Source organism: Nicotiana sylvestris, chromosome 4, assembly GCF_000393655.2.
Source record: "Nicotiana sylvestris chromosome 4, ASM39365v2, whole genome shotgun sequence".
Lineage (NCBI taxonomy): Eukaryota > Viridiplantae > Streptophyta > Magnoliopsida > Solanales > Solanaceae > Nicotiana > Nicotiana sylvestris.
In genome coordinates this window covers 75,570,171-75,587,850 of record NC_091060.1, presented here as the reverse complement: position 1 = coordinate 75,587,850, position 17,680 = coordinate 75,570,171, and the positions used below count along the sequence as shown (strand labels likewise).

The 17,680-nt window shown below is 41.0% G+C and overlaps 2 protein-coding genes across 2 annotated transcripts; both read left to right on the top strand.

Moving 5' to 3' along the window:
• The first annotated feature begins 4,555 nt into the window (after positions 1-4,555).
• Positions 4,556-5,412, top strand: LOC138889710 (uncharacterized). Its single transcript, XM_070173046.1, has 3 exons — positions 4,556-4,758; positions 5,005-5,088; positions 5,253-5,412. The coding sequence occupies exons 1-3, from the start codon at positions 4,556-4,558 to the stop codon at positions 5,410-5,412; spliced, it is 447 nt and encodes a 148-aa protein (XP_070029147.1).
• A 9,951-nt stretch (positions 5,413-15,363) lies between these two features.
• On the top strand, positions 15,364-17,124 carry LOC138889709 (uncharacterized). Its single transcript, XM_070173045.1, has 2 exons — positions 15,364-16,190; positions 16,323-17,124. Exons 1-2 carry the CDS (start codon positions 15,364-15,366, stop codon positions 17,122-17,124), a joined length of 1,629 nt encoding a protein of 542 aa, XP_070029146.1.
• The last annotated feature ends 556 nt before the right edge of the window (positions 17,125-17,680 follow it).

The following is a 17,680-nucleotide window of genomic DNA, read 5'->3' as shown; positions in this document are numbered from 1 at the left end:
TTAATTACTTGAATTTAAAAGCGGGGTTAGAGATAACGAAGCTTTGATAGGATAATTCTGAGCTGCATAAATTGTCAACTAGAGTAGTTCAAGAGAATACTGCTAGTAAACTATCGTAATTGATCAAGAGATAATTGCGGTAACCCAGAACTCATATTCTTATAGAGTATTACAGTGAGATTATAGCGAACGTGTCAGGAATTAATCCGACAATTGGGAAATCAATAACCCTAGACCATTTTACCTTTGAATTCAACTCTATTCTTGATTATTGCTAGTTTTATTATTGTTTCTCATTAGTTAACTCAATTCTAATCATTATCTATTAAAAATCTTGCATCCGGGGATTGTATGGGCTATTCATTAGCAGTGTCAAAAGTTGTAGTAAATAGGTTAGTTCCCTGTGGGATTCGACTCTGGACTGAATCGAATTATATATTTGCAGTGACCTCTTAATCCTTTTTATAAGGCGTAGTTGGGCGTGATCAATCCTCGAACTCAACAATATAATGTCACTTACGCTCTTGAATCAGGCCGATATGGCCTTAAAAGAGTGGCTCTTTCCCTTTTCGTCTTAAAAGTTTAATCATATAAAAACTTGTTATGCCTTAGCACAAGATAAATCTGTATCCATTAGGATTCAGTGTTATTGAAAACCTTTTACTTTTGTTATGCCTTAGCATAAGTTTGTTTGAGAGTTCGAACAATTTGGCACACCTTAAGGTTTTTTAGGGTTGACGTTATCGAAACCCTTTGTAACTTTGCCGAGGGTAGCCCTTTTTTTTAAACCGAGTTTATGAAAATATTTGAAGGATTGTTTTATTACGGAATTCGGATGTCTTCAAACCGTGTTAGTTTGGCCGTAGCCTTTAACTTTAGATTTGCCTTTGGGCTTGTTTCTTGATTGCACTTCGAACTTGTTCGAAGTGTTAGTCCTCGAGTAGGGTGGTCGTGGCCTATAAACCGAGGATTGCCTTTTCAATCCGGAAATTGTTTGGGCTATTCATTAGCAGTGTTAAAAGTTGTAGTAAATAGGTTAGTTCCATGTGGGATTCAACTCCAGACTAAACCGGATTATATATTTGCAGTGATCGCTTAGTCATTTTTATAAGGCGTAGTTGGGCATGATCAAACTTTGGCTCTGTTGTCGGGGAACTAACGGTGTTATTTATTGCAACTTTGAAGAATTTCTAGGATTATTAGTTTAGATCAAATTTCTGTGGTGTTACAAATATTTCCATTGAAATTCTCACGGTTGAACTCTTATGTAACTTAGGTGCATGCCTAGAAGCTATTCGAGAATTGGTGAACTCTTTAAAGGACTCTCAGATCCCGAGAAAGCATTCCGAATATTGAACCAGGCTAACAGAAAGAGCAACTAGCCGAAAGAAAACGAACAAATTGAAATGGGTGACGTAGATAATCCAAACATCATAGTGGTAGCACCTCTTGTGTCGGAAGCTGCTCTTTATGATTGGACGCAACCAATTGCGGACAACCTGGCCACAGCAACTGCGGTTCCTCAGATACAAGCGGAGACATTCCAGGTATCCAACAATATGATGCACCTATTACAGAATAAAAGACTGTTCTCCGGGTCATACATCGAAAACCCACAACAACATCTGAAGAACTTCTTATCAATGTGTGTCACTTAGAGACAACCGAATATGACTCTTGAGGCAATCAAATTATTATTGTTCCCATTCTCAGTGACTGGGGAGGCTCAAACTTGGCTGAATCTGCTCCCTATAAACTCCATTGCTACTTGGGAGGAACTGGTCAAGCAGTTCTTAAACAAGTTTTATCCACCCAACAAAACTGCGAGGCAGATTGATGAGATATTGCAATTCAAGCAGAAACCGACCGAGACTTTGCAAGAGACCTGGGAGAGGCTTAAGGGCATGTTGGTAAAGTGCCCTTACCGTGGCATTCCGGATCAAATGCTGGGACAGAGATTCTATATGGGTTTGGCTGACAGTCTGAAGGCCAATGTAGATGCTTCTGCCGGGAGTGCATTCTTGAGCAAAACTTTCACAGAGTGCAAGATTCTTCTTGACAAGATGTCTCAAAATTCAGGCTGGATTACGAGGGACATAACACTCACTCCAATAGTTCATTCTATTGCTCTTGACCCAAACAACACACATGCAGAAAACATAGCCACTCTTACGACCCAGATGAGTTTGCTGACAAAGAAAATAGATGAGATGGGTACGAAACAGGTGCACATCGTGGATACCACAAATGGAGGCTTGTGCACTCCTTGCATTAACCAGACATATGTACGCTCGTGAAGTGGAGAGAATGAGAACCAGAGATTCACAGAAGATATGAATTATGTAAATAATTTTGGAGGTCAGAGGCAAGGTGGACAATAATGGGGACTAACAGTAAACCAGCAGTACAGACCGAACCAGCCATAGCATAACCCCAATCCAGGAGGAGCACGACCACAAGGCCAAATCATACCTTATCAAAGGCAACATGGCTATAATCAGCAACACCAGCAACAGTTGACCTACCAACCACCTCAGCAGCAACAGGATAGTAACATGATCGAAATCAAAGGTATGCTTCAATAACTCATTGGCACAAATGGAAAGATGCAAGAGAAGTTATCTGCACATGACTCAGCAATAAAAGGCATTGAAACTCAATTGGGACAGCTATCTATGGCCTTAAACAATCTCCCACAAGGAACATTGCCTGCAGATACAGTCGTTAATCCAAAGGAGCAGAACGCGAATTCGCTCATAGCAGTGAGTCTCAGAAATGGGAGAGATTTATATAGGAGGCAAGAAGTTACTCAATCCAGGAGAGAGACAATGCCAACTACTCTAGCTGCCCCAGTTACATTAGAGATCGATGAGTCAGCAGAGCTCACCGAGGTTGCAATCGAGCAAGCACAGGTTGACAAGGGTAAAGAGAAGGAAGGTGAACAACTCCCAGAACAGGTAATAGAAAAATCTCCCAGCAAAGAAAAGGAGCAAAGCAGTAGGCAGAGGTTGATTCCTACATCATTCCCTCTGAGGTTGGCAAAGCAAAAGAAAGATGATCAATACAGGAAATTCATAGAAATGCTCAGGCAAATTCAATTGAATATTCCATTGATGGATGCTTTGAGGGAAATGCCAGGGTATGCAAAAATGAAGGACCTGATGTCGAGAAAATTTGACTTCCAGTACCTGTCCACAGTAACTCTGACATAGAGCTGCAGCGCGGTTGTGACAAGATCTATGGCTCAAAAGGTGTATGATCCAGGTAGTTTCACTATCCCATGCACCATTGGGAGTTATGCTTTTGCTAAAGCATTATGTGATTTGGGAGCCAGTATAAACTTAATGCCCTTGGCTATTTATACAAAACTGGGCATTGGCAGAGCTAGACCGACCTCAATGTTGCTGCAACTGGCTAATCGCACAATGAAGAGACCGACCGGAATTCTTGATGATGTGCTTATTCAAGTGGGGAAATTTGTATTCCCTGCAGATTTCATCATTCTTGACTGACAAGTGGATGAAGAGATACCAATCATTCTGGGCAAGTCGTTTTTAGCCACTGGGAGAGCATTGATTGATTGTGAGACTGGGAATTGAAAACGAGGTTGAACAATGAAGAAATCATATTCAATGTTTAACAATCTATGAAGAGACCCAGCGAATTTGCAAATTGCTCACTAGTGAAGGTCGTAGATGTGATATTACAAGAGGAGGATGAGACTATTAATGTCAGGGATCCGTTAGAAGCTTGCTTGATGAATTTGGAACATGTGGATGGTGAGGAGTTGGCAGAGTGGGTCATGGCTCTCGAATGTCAAGGGTTCTGGACAAGGGAACCCCAGTTCGAGCCCTTACACTTAGAAGAAAGAACAATGCCACCTGCGAAACCATCGATAGAGGAGCCACCGTGGTTGGACCTAAAACCGCTTCTAGCTCACCTCAGGTATGCTTTCTTAGGGCCTAATTCTACTTTACCTGTTATTATATCATCTGGTTTTCTAGTTGTGTAGGTAGAGCAACTCCTGCAGGTGTTACAGGAATGTAAAACTACCATTGGTTGGACCATGGCAGACATAAAGGGTATCAGCCTAGCTTTTTGCATGCACAAGATTCTCCTGGAAGAAGGGCACAAACCTTTCAGAGAACATCAACGAAGGCTGAAACCGAATATGAAAGAGGTGGTGAATAATGAAGTGATCAAATGGTTAGATGCGGGTATCATCTTCCCCATCTCTAACAGCAATTGGGTCAGTCCTATCCAATGTGTATCGAAGAAGGGAGCAATGACGGTAATCCAGAATGAGAAGAATGAGTTAATCTCAACTCGTACAGTCATGGGATGGAAAATTTGCATGGACTATCAGAAATTGAACACAACCACCTGGAAGGACCATTTCCCTTTGCCCTTCATTGACTAGATGTTGGACAAGTTAGTTGGGCGGTCCCACTTATGTTTCTTGGATGAATACTCGAATAATCAGATCTCAATAGCCCCGGAAGACAGAGAGAAAACATCTTTCACTTGTCCGTATGGCATATTTGCCTTTCGTAGAATGACCTTTGGGCCTTGCAATGCATCGGCTACATTCCAGCGGTGCATGTTAGCCATTTTGACTAACATGGTTGAGGATATTATGGAGGTGTTTATGGATGATTTCTCCGTGATGGGGGATTCATTCGAAGATTGTCTTCACAACCTAAGAAGAGTGCTCAAAATATGTGTGGAGATAAATCAATTGCTGAATTGGGAGAAGTGGCATTTTATGGTACAATAAGGAATAGTGTTGGGGCATCGAGTGTCCAAAAAGGGAATTGAAATTGACCAAGCCAAGGTTGATGTTATTGAGAAGATTCCACCACCCACTTCGGTAAAGGCAGTGAGAAGTTTCCTGGGGCATGCAGGGTTCTATAGGCGGTTCATTAGGGATTTTTCCAAGAGTGCTAACCCCTTATGTAAGCTGCTTGAAAAAGACCAGCCCTTTGTATTTTCTGATGATTGCAGGTTGCCCTTTGAGGAGCTAAAAAAGAGACAGGTGACTGCACCCATCATTATTGCTCCCAACTGGGAGCAACCGTTCGAGCTCATGTGCGACGCCAATAATTATGCTATATGAGCAGTCTTAGGGCAACGAAAAGACAAGATGATGCACCCGATTTACTATACAAGTAGGACGCTCAGTGGTGTACAACTTAATGACACTATCACGGAAAGGAAATGCTCGATGTAGTGTTTGCCTTCGACAAATTCAGGTACTTGATAGCAAAGAAGGAGTCAAAGCCATACTTGATTCGTTGGGTTCTATTGCTACAAGAATTTGATCTAGAAATCCGTGACAGAAAGGGGATAGATAATCAAGTGGCAGACCACCTCTCGAGGTTGGAAGGAGCAGAAAAGATAATGGAGATTTAAGATATAATAGAGACATTCTCGGATGAACAGTTACTTGTTGTGACAATGGAGGAGGCGCCATGGTATGCTGATATTGCTAATTATTTAGCAAGCGGTATTGTACCCTATGAACTCTCTTCAATTCAAAAGAAAAAGTTCTTTTGCGTTTGTCGATATTACTATTGGGATGAACCTTTACTATTCAAAATATGTGTAGATAACATGATCTGGAGGTGTATCCCCGAGAAAGATCAACATTCTATTTTTCAAGCTTGCCATGCTTCACTATATGGTGGACACTTTGGAGGAATTTGGACAGCAGCTAAGGTGTTGGAATCGGGTTTATATTGGCCAACTCTATTCAAGGATGCTTACGTTTGGGTCAAAAGCTACGATGAATTCCCAAGGACAGGCAACATTTCTCGTCTTCACGAGATGCCAATAACTACAATTCAAGAGGTGGAGGTCTTTGACATGTGGGGGATCAACTTTATGGGGCCGTTCGTCAGCTCGTACGGTAACAAATACATATTGGTAGTTGTTGACTATGTCTCCAAGTGGGTCGAAGCGGTGGCTCTCCCAACCAATGATTCATAAGGGGTGACAAGTTTCCTAAATAAAAACATCTTCACACGTTTTGGCACCTCGAGAGCTATAATCAATGATGGTGGAACCCATTTTTGTATTAGAGCTTTCACACGCCTGTTGGAAAAGTATGGAGTTCACCACAAAGTAGCCTCACCTTATCACCCACAGTCGAGCGGGCAAGCTGAAGTGTCAAATAGGGAGATTAAAAGTGCCCTTACAAAAACAGTTAATGCAACTAGGACTGATTGGGCGAAGAAGTTGGATGATGCATTGTGGACGTACCGCATAGCATTCAAAACACTAATTGGTATGTCACCGTACAAGTTGGTATTTGGAAAGGCATGCCACCTTTCCATAGAGCTCGAACATAAAGCACTTTGGTCATTACAACAGTTGAATTTGGATATGGAAACCACATGCACTAGCAGAATCACTGGGCTACATGAGCTCGAGGAATTTAGGTTCTAGGCATTTGAGAGTGCTAGACTATACAAGGAAAGGATGAAACTAATGCATGATAATCACATCTTGGATCAAAACTTCAAACCTGGAGATCTAGTGTTGTTATACAACTCGAGATTGAGATTGTTTCCGGGTAAGTTGAAGTCCCAATGGTCAGGACCCTTCAGAGTGGAGCCGTGGAGATTGAATCAGAAGATGGAACAAATAAGATCACGGTAAATTGGCAAAGGCTAAAACATTACCTTGGAATGGCCGACAAAAAAAGGGATAGAGTGGTAATAACTTTGGATGAACCCTAGTATGCGAATAAGGAGTGATAATCAAAGCTTGTGTCGTGCCGCGACATTAAATTAGGCATTGCGTGGGAGGCAAACCATGTTTTCTTTTGTTTTTCTTTTTGTTTTGATGTTGTACTTGATGTGTATGATACTAACCCTTTTATTAGTAGTGTACAGGTCAAGATTGGTGCATATTGGGAGAAGTCAAGGTCAAGAACCAACTCCGTAAAGGTAAATATTTTCGTAAGCCCGTGACCCGACCACGGTGGGACCACAGCCCAGGTGCGGCATTTTATACATATTCCATTTCCGGACCACCGCGACTGCGGTGGGACCGCGGCTCGGGCACGGTGAATCACGACTATTCTGTTTAGTTTTTCTTTTTTCACCGCGATTGAGGTCGGGACGCGGGCCGGGCGCGGTGAATTACAACTATTCTGCCCGCCCAGGTAAGTTCTAATTAATTTTGTTATTTTATTTTTATTTTTTTCTTTCTTCTTTTTCGCTTCTAAACCTAACCCCCCACCCCCACTCCCACCCCCACCCCCATCCCCCACTTTCCCCACTCCTCCTTCTTACTCTAAATCCCTAACCCCACTCCCCTTCTTCTTCTTTTTCGCATCTCTCACAAACCCATTTCTCTCCCACACACACACACACACTTCCGACTACCTCCTCCCTAACCTCCATTACACTCTAACTCTACAAGAACCAGGTATGTCATGATTTCCTTCTCTCTTTTTCTCCCCTTATCTTTTGCAATTTTAATATTTGAGTTGTCGTAGTATCTATAGTTAAATTTTTGGTTTTCTTTTATTCTTTTTAGTGGGTAATGTGTAGAATGTAGTAGAGAAGGGTATGGTGTTGTTGTGTGAAGTTAATTGTGGTGTGGTGGAGTTGTGAAGTGATTGTGGTTGATTTGGGGGGAGAGTTTTTACTTCCATGGGATAAGTGTGTTAAATCATATTTCCATTCACACCAAGTGCTTGTGAAATTACCCCAATTGAGCTGTAATGGCTAATGTGACCATGGTGGTAGTGAAGTCTGAGTAACCACCCAGGATTCACACAACTCAAACCCTCACTAATAGTAGCCCTTGTTTTGTCAGGTACAATGCATCAACCAAGGAAAAGATGTGTCACAGGTTCCTCCTCTAGTGGGCCAGGAGGTTCATCCAGAGCTCGAGCTCAGGCTAGTTCGAGCCAGTTTGACCGCACTCGGTTTGTCTCCAAAACGGCTCAAGATAGGTTTAATGCAAAGACATCCAAGAAGCTGGTGCCTGAAGTACACATTGACAGACATGTCATGCGAGTTGAATGCCCAAGTATCTATGAGGAATTGAGGAGGCGTCAGCTGGACATCTTCTTTAATGAACCGGAAGAGGGCAATGTATTGATGGTAAGGGAATTTTATGTGAATTGCCCGGACCATGTTGATAGTGTTGTCACGGTACGAAATACCCCGATGGATGCTTCTCTTGAGGCCATCCGCTGAGTGTACAGGTTGTCGGTCTTCACTGGAGAGACGGATTATTACCAAGATTATCAATGCCCACCTGTCTGGTGGCAACCAATTATTGAAACAATCTGTGTGGTTGGCCGGGATCCAATATAGACAAGTCGAGAATGACCCTGAACTCCCAATCTCTCACTTGGGAAGCTAAGTGTTGGCTAACAATCATCAACAGCCGTTTGTTTCCATCCAGCAACACTACATATGTTAATGGGCCAAGAGCAACGGCGATTTATTGTTTTGTAACCCACCACAATTTTGATGTGGCCTGGCTCATTCAGGATGAAATGTTCATTCGCTCCCCAGAAATACTCAAAGGGTTCTACTTCCCTTCCCTAGTCACCAAGCCATGTCGTGCTTCACGAGTTCCTAAAAATCCCATGGTAGATGGGAAGTTTCTATTAAAAATGCATTCAAGGCTAGCAAAATCACAGTTGTGAAAGAGCAGGTTGTGGCGGATGATGATAATGTCGATGATGATTATGAGGGAGCTATGCATGCTACCGCCCCACCGAGGCAGATTGCTGATGAGGCAGGCCCATCACAGACTCGTCGGAGTACCCAGATGACTGCCTTGGAATAGGGTATGGCTGGCCTATGCACTTCGCTCAATGACCTGAGTGCTAGAGTTGACACTTTGGCTACTCAAAGTGCTAGGTCAGAGAAAAAGATCATGGGCTAGCTGCGCTAGGACGAGCGTGTCACCTCGATACTGGCACTGTCTCCGGTCAAGACTGAGCACCAGGGAAGTCCCCTTACCTTACTCTGCTTTAATTTTCTTGACATGGGGACATGTCGAATCTTTAAGTGTGGGGTGGGGGACGGTTGTTGTTGTTGTTGTTGTTGTACAATTGTATAAATTTTTTTGGTGTTTTTGGTTGCTATTAATTAACTTCGACTTGGCCCAAAGACGGACACCTCTCGACGGGTCTCTTGAGGGACTTAAGTTGAACAAAAAAAATTCTTCTTAGGTAGTATATCAACTCCCCCTTAGTTTTTCTTTAAATCATGGTTCTTTTCCAAGGGTTTCCATTTGAACCGAGTGGAGTTAGTTTGTTTTTACTTTTTTAGTTTAGGAATTTTTGGGCGAGGAAAGAATAGAAATAGGATCCCTTAACTCCATGGTACCTTGAGTAGAGATTGCTTTGGTGTGACACTTAGGCTCATTAGTTTACTCTAGCAATAAAGACTTAAATTGTGTGTTCTTGAGTTGGCTTAAGCACCTTGAGCAGAGTGTCTGATGGTCCTAACTGAATTGAGTCATGTGCCATGTGTGAGTGAGGCTTTGTGTATTCTATGCTAACACTCAATTCCTAGAACTTGCCCTGTGTGTGTACGAAGCAAAATGGTAGTCTTAATTGGTCTGGAAAGTGATACAGGCATTTCCTTGTTGAACCTATCTATATATGTTTTCAACCATCTGATTGTATATATCCTAGTTAACCCCTTTGAGCCTGTAATCTTGTTTCTTTGGCAACCACAGTACAAGCCTTACCCAAGTTTTGAATTGTCTATTTTTTTACCCTATCACCTCTTAGAAGCACTTGAATTGTAATGAATATGGAAAAGTTAAAGAGTGGGGTGGTTGATTGGGCTTCTGAGTGGAACTAAGAAGTAAAAAAAAAGAGACTGAGTTGAACAATTTATAAAAGAATAAGTCTCAAAATGGTGGTGGCTCTTAAAAGAGAAAGTGTGCTTAAAGAAGTAGGAGGTTTAACTCAATGATGTAAAGGTGGAATGAAGGTTTGACAAAGGTATGGGCTTAAAAGAGAAAAATGTATTGAAGTTCTTAGGGAGGTGTAGTCACTATACCCATATGTATCCTACCTGTCCCGCATCCAACATTACAACCTAATAAAGTCCTACATTATTCTAGACCAAATGGGCTCGATTAGTCGAGTATTACACTATGGGCAAGCCTGTGGTGTGTTGTTTGTGGCATAAGAATTTATTTTTGAGGGTGAGTGAAATTTTACATATTTGAACTCCTCGGTGTGTGAATTATCATGACCATGACACAAGTCTCTTTTGTGGTGAGTAGGCACGTGATTCATGAAGGAAAGGTAAGTCTGGACCTCTGACTGAGAGTACGAAAGCCGGTTAGGGACATTATGTGGCTAGAGAGAGTCCACTCTTGAGGTTAGGATGTTACGCTAAGGTAGTCTACCTATGTGAAGTATTCTTGGTATAAGGAATAGAAAGTGACCCAGTGATGATTAGGCCATAGAGTGTGGTTTTGTTTCTAAAGGACTAGCAATGTCTTAAGTGTGGAGTGTTGATAGTAGCCTATATTATGCGATGTAGATGCTATTTATGCTCTACATTAACCATACTTTATTGATGTTTTAAGTGCTAAATGATAACAAAATGCTCTAATTAACGTTTTTATGCTTTGCAGGAGCTACTCCGAGTTAGGAGGAGGATATAGAGTGTTTTGGGGTCAAATATGTAGATACAAGACCAATCGAGAAGAGGCTGAATGAAAACGAGCAAGAAAAGGCGAAGAAAAACTAGGCAACAGTCCACTGCGACCCCGGTAGGGCCGCGGCTGGAACGCGGTGAAAGAAAGGCGAAAAACAGAAAGTCTAAAATGACCGTGATCGGCCCGCGACCGCGGTCGATCTAGAGAAGGCCAAGAAAGTTTAAGGGCTAAAGTGTAAAGCATAGGAAAATTATCATAACCCTATATAAACTCAACAAACTCAACCAAGTGAAGGTTAAGCTTGTTTTTAGACTCAATTGGAGTCAAGAACAAGTGTGAGAAGATCAAGACACCATTAGAGTTTCTCATTCTTCTTCTTCTTGTTATCATTATTTTGTGAATTATGAATGATTTTATGGTTTTATCTTGTTTTACCATGAGTAGCTAAACATTTAATCTAGGGTTCATGGAACCAATTGTTGGATGAAATCTTTATTACATTTTGATATAATTAAGCCGTTTCTTATTCTATATTTGTCCAACTATGTGTTTTCCTGTGATTAATTAAAAGGGCCCTTGATTAATCGTGTCTAGTTACCTTGTGTTGCTTGAGAAAGAACACTAGGTTAGATTGTTATTGAACACAGCCACTTTTGGGTAAGTTAAGAAATTAATTACTTGAATTTAAAAGCGGGGTTAGAGATAACGAAGCTTTGATGGGATAATTCTGAGTTGCATAAATTGTCAACTAGAGCAGTTCAAGAGAATGCTGCTAGTAAATTATCGTAATTGATCGAGAGATAATTGCGGTAACCCAGAACTCATATTCTTATAGAGTATTACGGCGAGATTATAGCTAGCGTGCCAGGAATTAATCCGACAATTGGGAAAATCAATAACCCTAGACCATTTTACCTTTGAATTCAACTCTATTCTTGAAACAATTCGGTACCCCTTAAGGTTTTTTAGGGTTGACATTATCAAAACCCTTTGTAACTTTGCCGAGGGTAGCCCTTTTTTTAAACCGGGTTTATGAAAATAGTTGAAGGCCTATTTTATTACGGAATTTGGACGTCTTCGAACCACGTTAGTTTGGTCATAGCCTTTAACTTGAGATCTGCCTTTGGGCTTGTTTCTCGATTGCACTTCGAACTTGTTCGAAGTGTTAGTCCCCCAGTGGGGTGGTCATGGCCTATAAACCGAGGATTGCCTTTTCAAGGTCTTATGGTCTCGAAGTTTAATAATTTGAATACAAGATTGATAGATCGAGCTTTAGTTGTGATCAACACTTGAGCCAGCTTCCGCAATAGATCATAAGTAAAGTAGAAATTTCACTAAGGCATGGAACATCTAGTAAGGAAAAATACTTCTTTCCATAAATCATTTATGCGTACATGTTTTGCCATCGGGCTTGAGTAATCTATAAGGACACGATTCATTTGACCGTTTTTCCCTTTTACAAAATTTTACCTATCGAGACTTGTTGATACGGCGTATTTTCCTTTAGAACATAACATTCGAGGGTGATGCCCCCACGTATTCGAGGTTGATTGTAAAGAAGCCTCAGATACTATTGAATTGTCCCAAGGTAGTACAAATAATTGTTTCCTCGTTAAAAACCACGCCGAAAAAACCCAGTTAGGAAAAAATCGATCTAAGGGAAAAAGAGTGCAATGCATGCTTTAAAACCTGAGGTCTTCGTGTTGAAGAATTTCCCGATGTCTTCGATCGAACACCTGCAATAAGTTAGTATCAAATATAAATGAAAAAAGAAAAGAGCCATACCTTAGCAATAGTATCGTTTGAGGAGTGATATGTTCCAATTATTTGGAAATTGTTCGCCATTCATCGTGCCAAGTTAGTAAGATCCCTTTCCGATGACACCGAGGACTTGATATGGCCCTTCCCAATTTGGGCCGAGTTTTCCCTCGTTTGGATCTCGAATGTTGAAGGTGACTTTTATTAGAACTCAGTCCCCGATTCGAAAGTGGCAAAGATTGGCTCTTCGGTTGTGTATCTTTCGATGCGCTGTTTCTGTGCTGCCATTCTTACGAGGGCGGCTTCCGGTTTCTCATCTAGCAATTTGAGGCTTGTGTTAATAACCTCGTGATTCAATTCTTCTGTTGTGTATCAAAACCTGGCAGTGGGTTCCTCGACCTCGATGGGGATCAGGGCTCTGGCGCCATATACTAAAGAGAATGGTGTTTCCCCGTACTTAGCGTCGTTCAATCTTTTCTTTAGATTCTAAATAATGGTCTTGTTTGTTGATTCGGCATGTCTGTTCCCACTAGGATGAACGGCATCGATAATGTCCTTTTTATTTTGTGATCCTCGAGGAACTTTGTTATTTTGCTACCGATAAATTATTTTCCATTGTCGCATACTATCTCGGCAGGTATTGATGTGCCGTGGAATTTTGGCACAATTTATACCAATTACTTAGATTTTAACTTGTCTTTTAATGCATTTGTAGTTAATTCTAATCAAGTTTGGTTGTTTTGTAGTGCATGAGCTTGAATACCAGAAAACATGGAAAAGAAGTCAAAAAGTCACAAAAAGACGGATATGCTGCAAGTATGCGGTCGCATAACTCACATGTGGGCCGCATAATTGCCCTGTTGATCGCAAATAGAGACAGTCTATTGGGCCAACTGCAGAAGCAAATATGCGGTCCATTATGCAGTTGCATAACACATATGCGAGCTGCATAATGGTCGCATAACTCAAGAAGAAGACAGACCACAGCATGATATGCGGCGGGATATGCGATCGCATAACATGTATGCGTTCCGCATAACTATTATGTGATGGAAGCCAGATCTTGAACTCAGCAAGGATGTCATGGAATGTTCAATATGCGGTCCGCATAACTGGTCTGCGACCAGTATGCGATCGCATAAGTCATCTAAAGGGGTATTTTTGTCCGCTTTTGACTACGAATTTTGGTCAACTATAAAGAGAATAACTAAGGTTTTGTGGGGTATTGAAGTTTGAAACAAGGTCCTACTTAGAGAGAATTGAATACTCCATTTATTTGGAGGTTTGTGAAGAAGAAATCTTGCACTTTTGTAAGATTTATGGCTTTATTAAGTACTTTGTTCTTGTATTTTAATATGAGTTAGTTTTAAATACTAAGGTTGTGGACCCTAGATGGATGTAATGTTAATAGGTGTTTAACATTGAATATATATATAATGGTTGGTTGATATTTATTCAATTCTTGTTCTTTATTTATGGTTGGTGGTTGCAAACATTAATCTATTCCATTTTACTCTTTCTTTACTTGGAAAAGTGAGTTACGTTTCGGTAGGATTGAATATCAAGAACTCAAGATGTTAACTCTTGTTTAATAGAATCGCTTAGGAATAAGTGGGTTCTAGTTGGCATAAATTGGTTGTTCTTGATTTGAAACTCTTTTATATTTGAAAAAGTCATAAAGGAAAAATACTACTCAACTATTGGAAAGTATTGGGTAGTCATTTAGAAATCATTTTCATATCAAAGGACCTTCCATTAGAAATATATCATATTAACACTGATAGCATTACATTCCATTAATGGGAACGCAACCTTGGTCTCTTTAATCAAATCATTTACACTCTCAAAGTTACAATTAGGTATCTCTTCAATTCACAATCATATCATTCTCTTGTTACAATTAACGGAATAGAATTACGACCTAAGTCAAGTAGCACACTACTCGAGTAACCTTTTCACGCCTATTCCATGTGGGATTCGACCCAACCTTGTTGGGTTACTATATTGGACACTGACCGCCTTACACTATTTAATTAAAGTGTAATTTGAGTGTATCAAATTTTGGCGTCGTTGCCGGGGAATACAATTTTTAAATTACTAATTAGTGTTTGCTTTACTTTACGTCTTCTTCTATTCCATCACACTTTGTTTGTTTTGCTTGGTGTTGATAGGAAAACTGGCTGAATATGAAGTAGAAATGGAAGAAAATCCTTTTGCAGACATAGATGAGTACATCGAGGATACAAATGCTATTATACCTCCGATAGTTGGCGCTACAACTTTCAAGGTGGAACATGGTTTAATCCTAATGCTAAAAGCGGAGGGGTTTTTTAGGAATTCAAATGATGATGATCTGACACAACATCTTAAAAACTTCTTGGGTGTGTGTGCGATGCATAAGCAGAACAATGTCTCCGATGATGCCCTAAGGTTGAGGGTGTTCAAGTACTCACTAGTTGGAGACGCAAGGAGATGGCTTCAAAATATGCCACCAAATTCCATTCATTCTTGGCCTGAACTTGTCCGAGCATTCTTAGCTAAATGGTTCCCGCAAAGCAAGAAATCTGAGCTCCTGGATAAAATGTTCTTTTTCAAGCAAGTATCGGGAAAACATCTACATGAGGCATGGGATTGATTCAAGTGATATTTGGTGAGGTCTCCCAATCATGGTTTTCCGGATTCTATCTTGTTGGATAAATTCTACATGGGTTTAGATGCTATGAACCAATCTATAGCCAAGAATGCAGCTGATGGATCTTTCATGGATAAGACATTCGCAAGGATCATACAAATCCTTGACAAAATGGCAAAACATAATCAAGTTTGGCACTCTGAGGACACCACAGGTGGAATTGCATACAGTTCTCCCTCTTTGACCAACATGATTAAGGAGAATCAAGGAAGAGATCAAGTAATTGCAGGGTTTGCCACCAATTCAGTGTGTTGACGAAAATGTTCACTGAAAGCCAAACAAATAAGGTAAATGTGGTGGAAGATGTTCAACCATCATCAAGTGAAGATTATGAGGAAGCCAACTATGTCAACAACTCTCAAGGAGGCTATCAAAGGAAACAATACCAAGGTCAAGAACAACAAAATCAATGGAGGCCTAACCTGCAAGGGCAAGGAAACCAACAGTGGGGAAATGACCAAGGTAGCTCAAATCAAGGAAATTACAATAACAACAACTTCTCAAATCGGAGTTCAAACCCTTATGTTCCACCAAAGGGTCAATATTCAAATCAAGGTTCCTCAAGTGATTCCAAGTTGGAAAGCATGCTTGAACGGGTATTGCAAAATCAAGAGAGGTCTGATACTTCTATGAGGAATATGACCGAGCTTGTTGGTTCTTATACCGCATCCATTCAAAAATTGCACATGCAAATGAGAGATCTCTCTAGGGAACAAAATCCAAAGCAAAAGGGAACACTTCCTAGTGATACAATTGCAAACCCAAAGGATAGTGGGAGTGGTCCAAATTCTCATATCATGGCAATTACTACTAGGAGTGGGAAGGTACTACAAGGAGAGATTGAACAAGTGGTTGAAGTAGAAGAGTCCGAACAAGAGGTTGAGGTTGAAGAGCCAAGTGTTGTTGAAACTGAGAAGGTTACAGGAGAGTTGAAAGTTCAAGAAGTGAATCGGGAAGAGGTAAAGGAAAAGGTAAAAGAGACACCAAAAGATCTACCATCTATTCCTAGACCTCCTCCTTTATTCCCTCAAAGACTTGCTAGGAAGGTTGATGGTAGCAAACTCGAAACGTTCTATGACATTCTCAAGTAGTTATCGGTAAATATTCCATTTGTGAAAGCATTTCAAGAGATGCTAGGTTTTGCTAAATATTTGAAAGACTTAATCACCAAGAAGAGAACCACCAAGAATTAAGTGGTGAACGTGACTCACTGGGTTAGTTCCATCATTGCAACATCCACTGTTCAAAAGAAAGAAGACCCGGGAGCTTTCACCATTCCATGTACTATTAGGGCACATGATTTTGCAAGAGCCCTTTATGATAATGGGGCTAGCATCAACTTAATGCCTCTTGCAATTTACAAGAAAGCATGGTTAGGTATGCCAATGCCCACAAGTATGAGATTGCAAATGGTCGATCGTTCCATAAAGAGATCGATGGGAATTATCGATGATGTGCTTATAAAAGTGGGCAAGTTTCATTTACCCGCCGATTTCGTAATCCTTGATTGTGCAATTGACAAAGAGATCCATATCATCTTAGGGAGACCATTCCTTGCCATAGGAAGAGCACTAATGGATTCAGAACGGAATAAGATCAAATTTCGTATGAATGATGAAGAGGTTACATTCCAAGCAAGCAAGGGTATGAAACTACCACATGAATATGAAAGCATCTCGGTGATTGATGTTGTTGATAAAGTGGAAGATGAAGTTGAAATGAAGATGGAAGAACAATGCGTCGGTGAGGCGTTGGCGGCTATTTTGGTGAACTTCGACGGTGAAGATATGGAAGGGTATATGGAATCAGTCAATGCATTGGAAGGGCTTGGGTCCTACATTTATGCTCCGAATAAGCTCTCTCTTGACTTGGAGAATAGAGCCACGCCTCCCGCAAAGCCTTCAATTATTGAGCCATCGCAACTAGAGCTCAAACCACTTCCACCGCACTTGAGGTATAAATTTCTGAGCTCAAATGATACTCTACCGGTAATCGTGTCTTCTTTGTTAAATGAAGTGTAGGTAGAACAGTTGTTGAATGTCTTGAAGGAGCATAGGCAAGCTATTGGGTGGACAATTGCGGACATCCGAAGGATTCCCGCCGGAGTTTGTGAACACAAGATCCAATTGGAGAATGAGAGTAAACCAAGTGTGGAGCATCAACGAAGGTTCAACCCTTCCATGTAGGAGGTGGTAAAGAAAGAGATCATTAAGTGGTTGGATGTCGGGGTAGTCTACCCCATTGCTGATAGTTCTTGGGTGAGTCTGGTACAATGTGTGCCGAAGAAGGGAGGCATGACCGTGATTGAAAATGATAAAAATAAGCTCATCCCAACAAGAATGGTGACCGTATGGAGGGTATGTATGGATTACCAGAAGCTAAACAGTGCTACGTGCAAGGACCATTTCCCTATGTCTTTTATTGATCAAATGCTTGATTGGCTAGCAGGAAGGTCATTCTACTGCTTCTTGGATGGATACTCCGGCTACAACCAAATCAATATTGCATTGGAAGATCAGGAAAAGACAACATTCACTTATCTCTATGGGACGTTTGCATTTAGCCGGATGCCATTTG

What these genes read in the sequence shown, in the direction of transcription:
- LOC138889710 (XM_070173046.1), top strand. Translation starts at nt 4,556, where the DNA reads ATGACCTTTGGGCCTTGCAATGCATCGGCTACATTCCAGCGGTGCATG. An exon ending in TTGCTGAATTGGGAGAAGTG is followed by an intron (nt 4,759 to 5,004) that starts GCATTTTATGGT and finishes TGATGATTGCAG; the next exon opens with GTTGCCCTTTGAGGAGCTAA. An exon ending in GAGCAACCGTTCGAGCTCAT is followed by an intron (nt 5,089 to 5,252) that starts GTGCGACGCCAA and finishes CGACAAATTCAG; the next exon opens with GTACTTGATAGCAAAGAAGG.
- LOC138889709 (XM_070173045.1), top strand. Translation starts at nt 15,364, where the DNA reads ATGTTCACTGAAAGCCAAACAAATAAGGTAAATGTGGTGGAAGATGTT. An exon ending in ACGTTCTATGACATTCTCAA is followed by an intron (nt 16,191 to 16,322) that starts GTAGTTATCGGT and finishes TCACTGGGTTAG; the next exon opens with TTCCATCATTGCAACATCCA.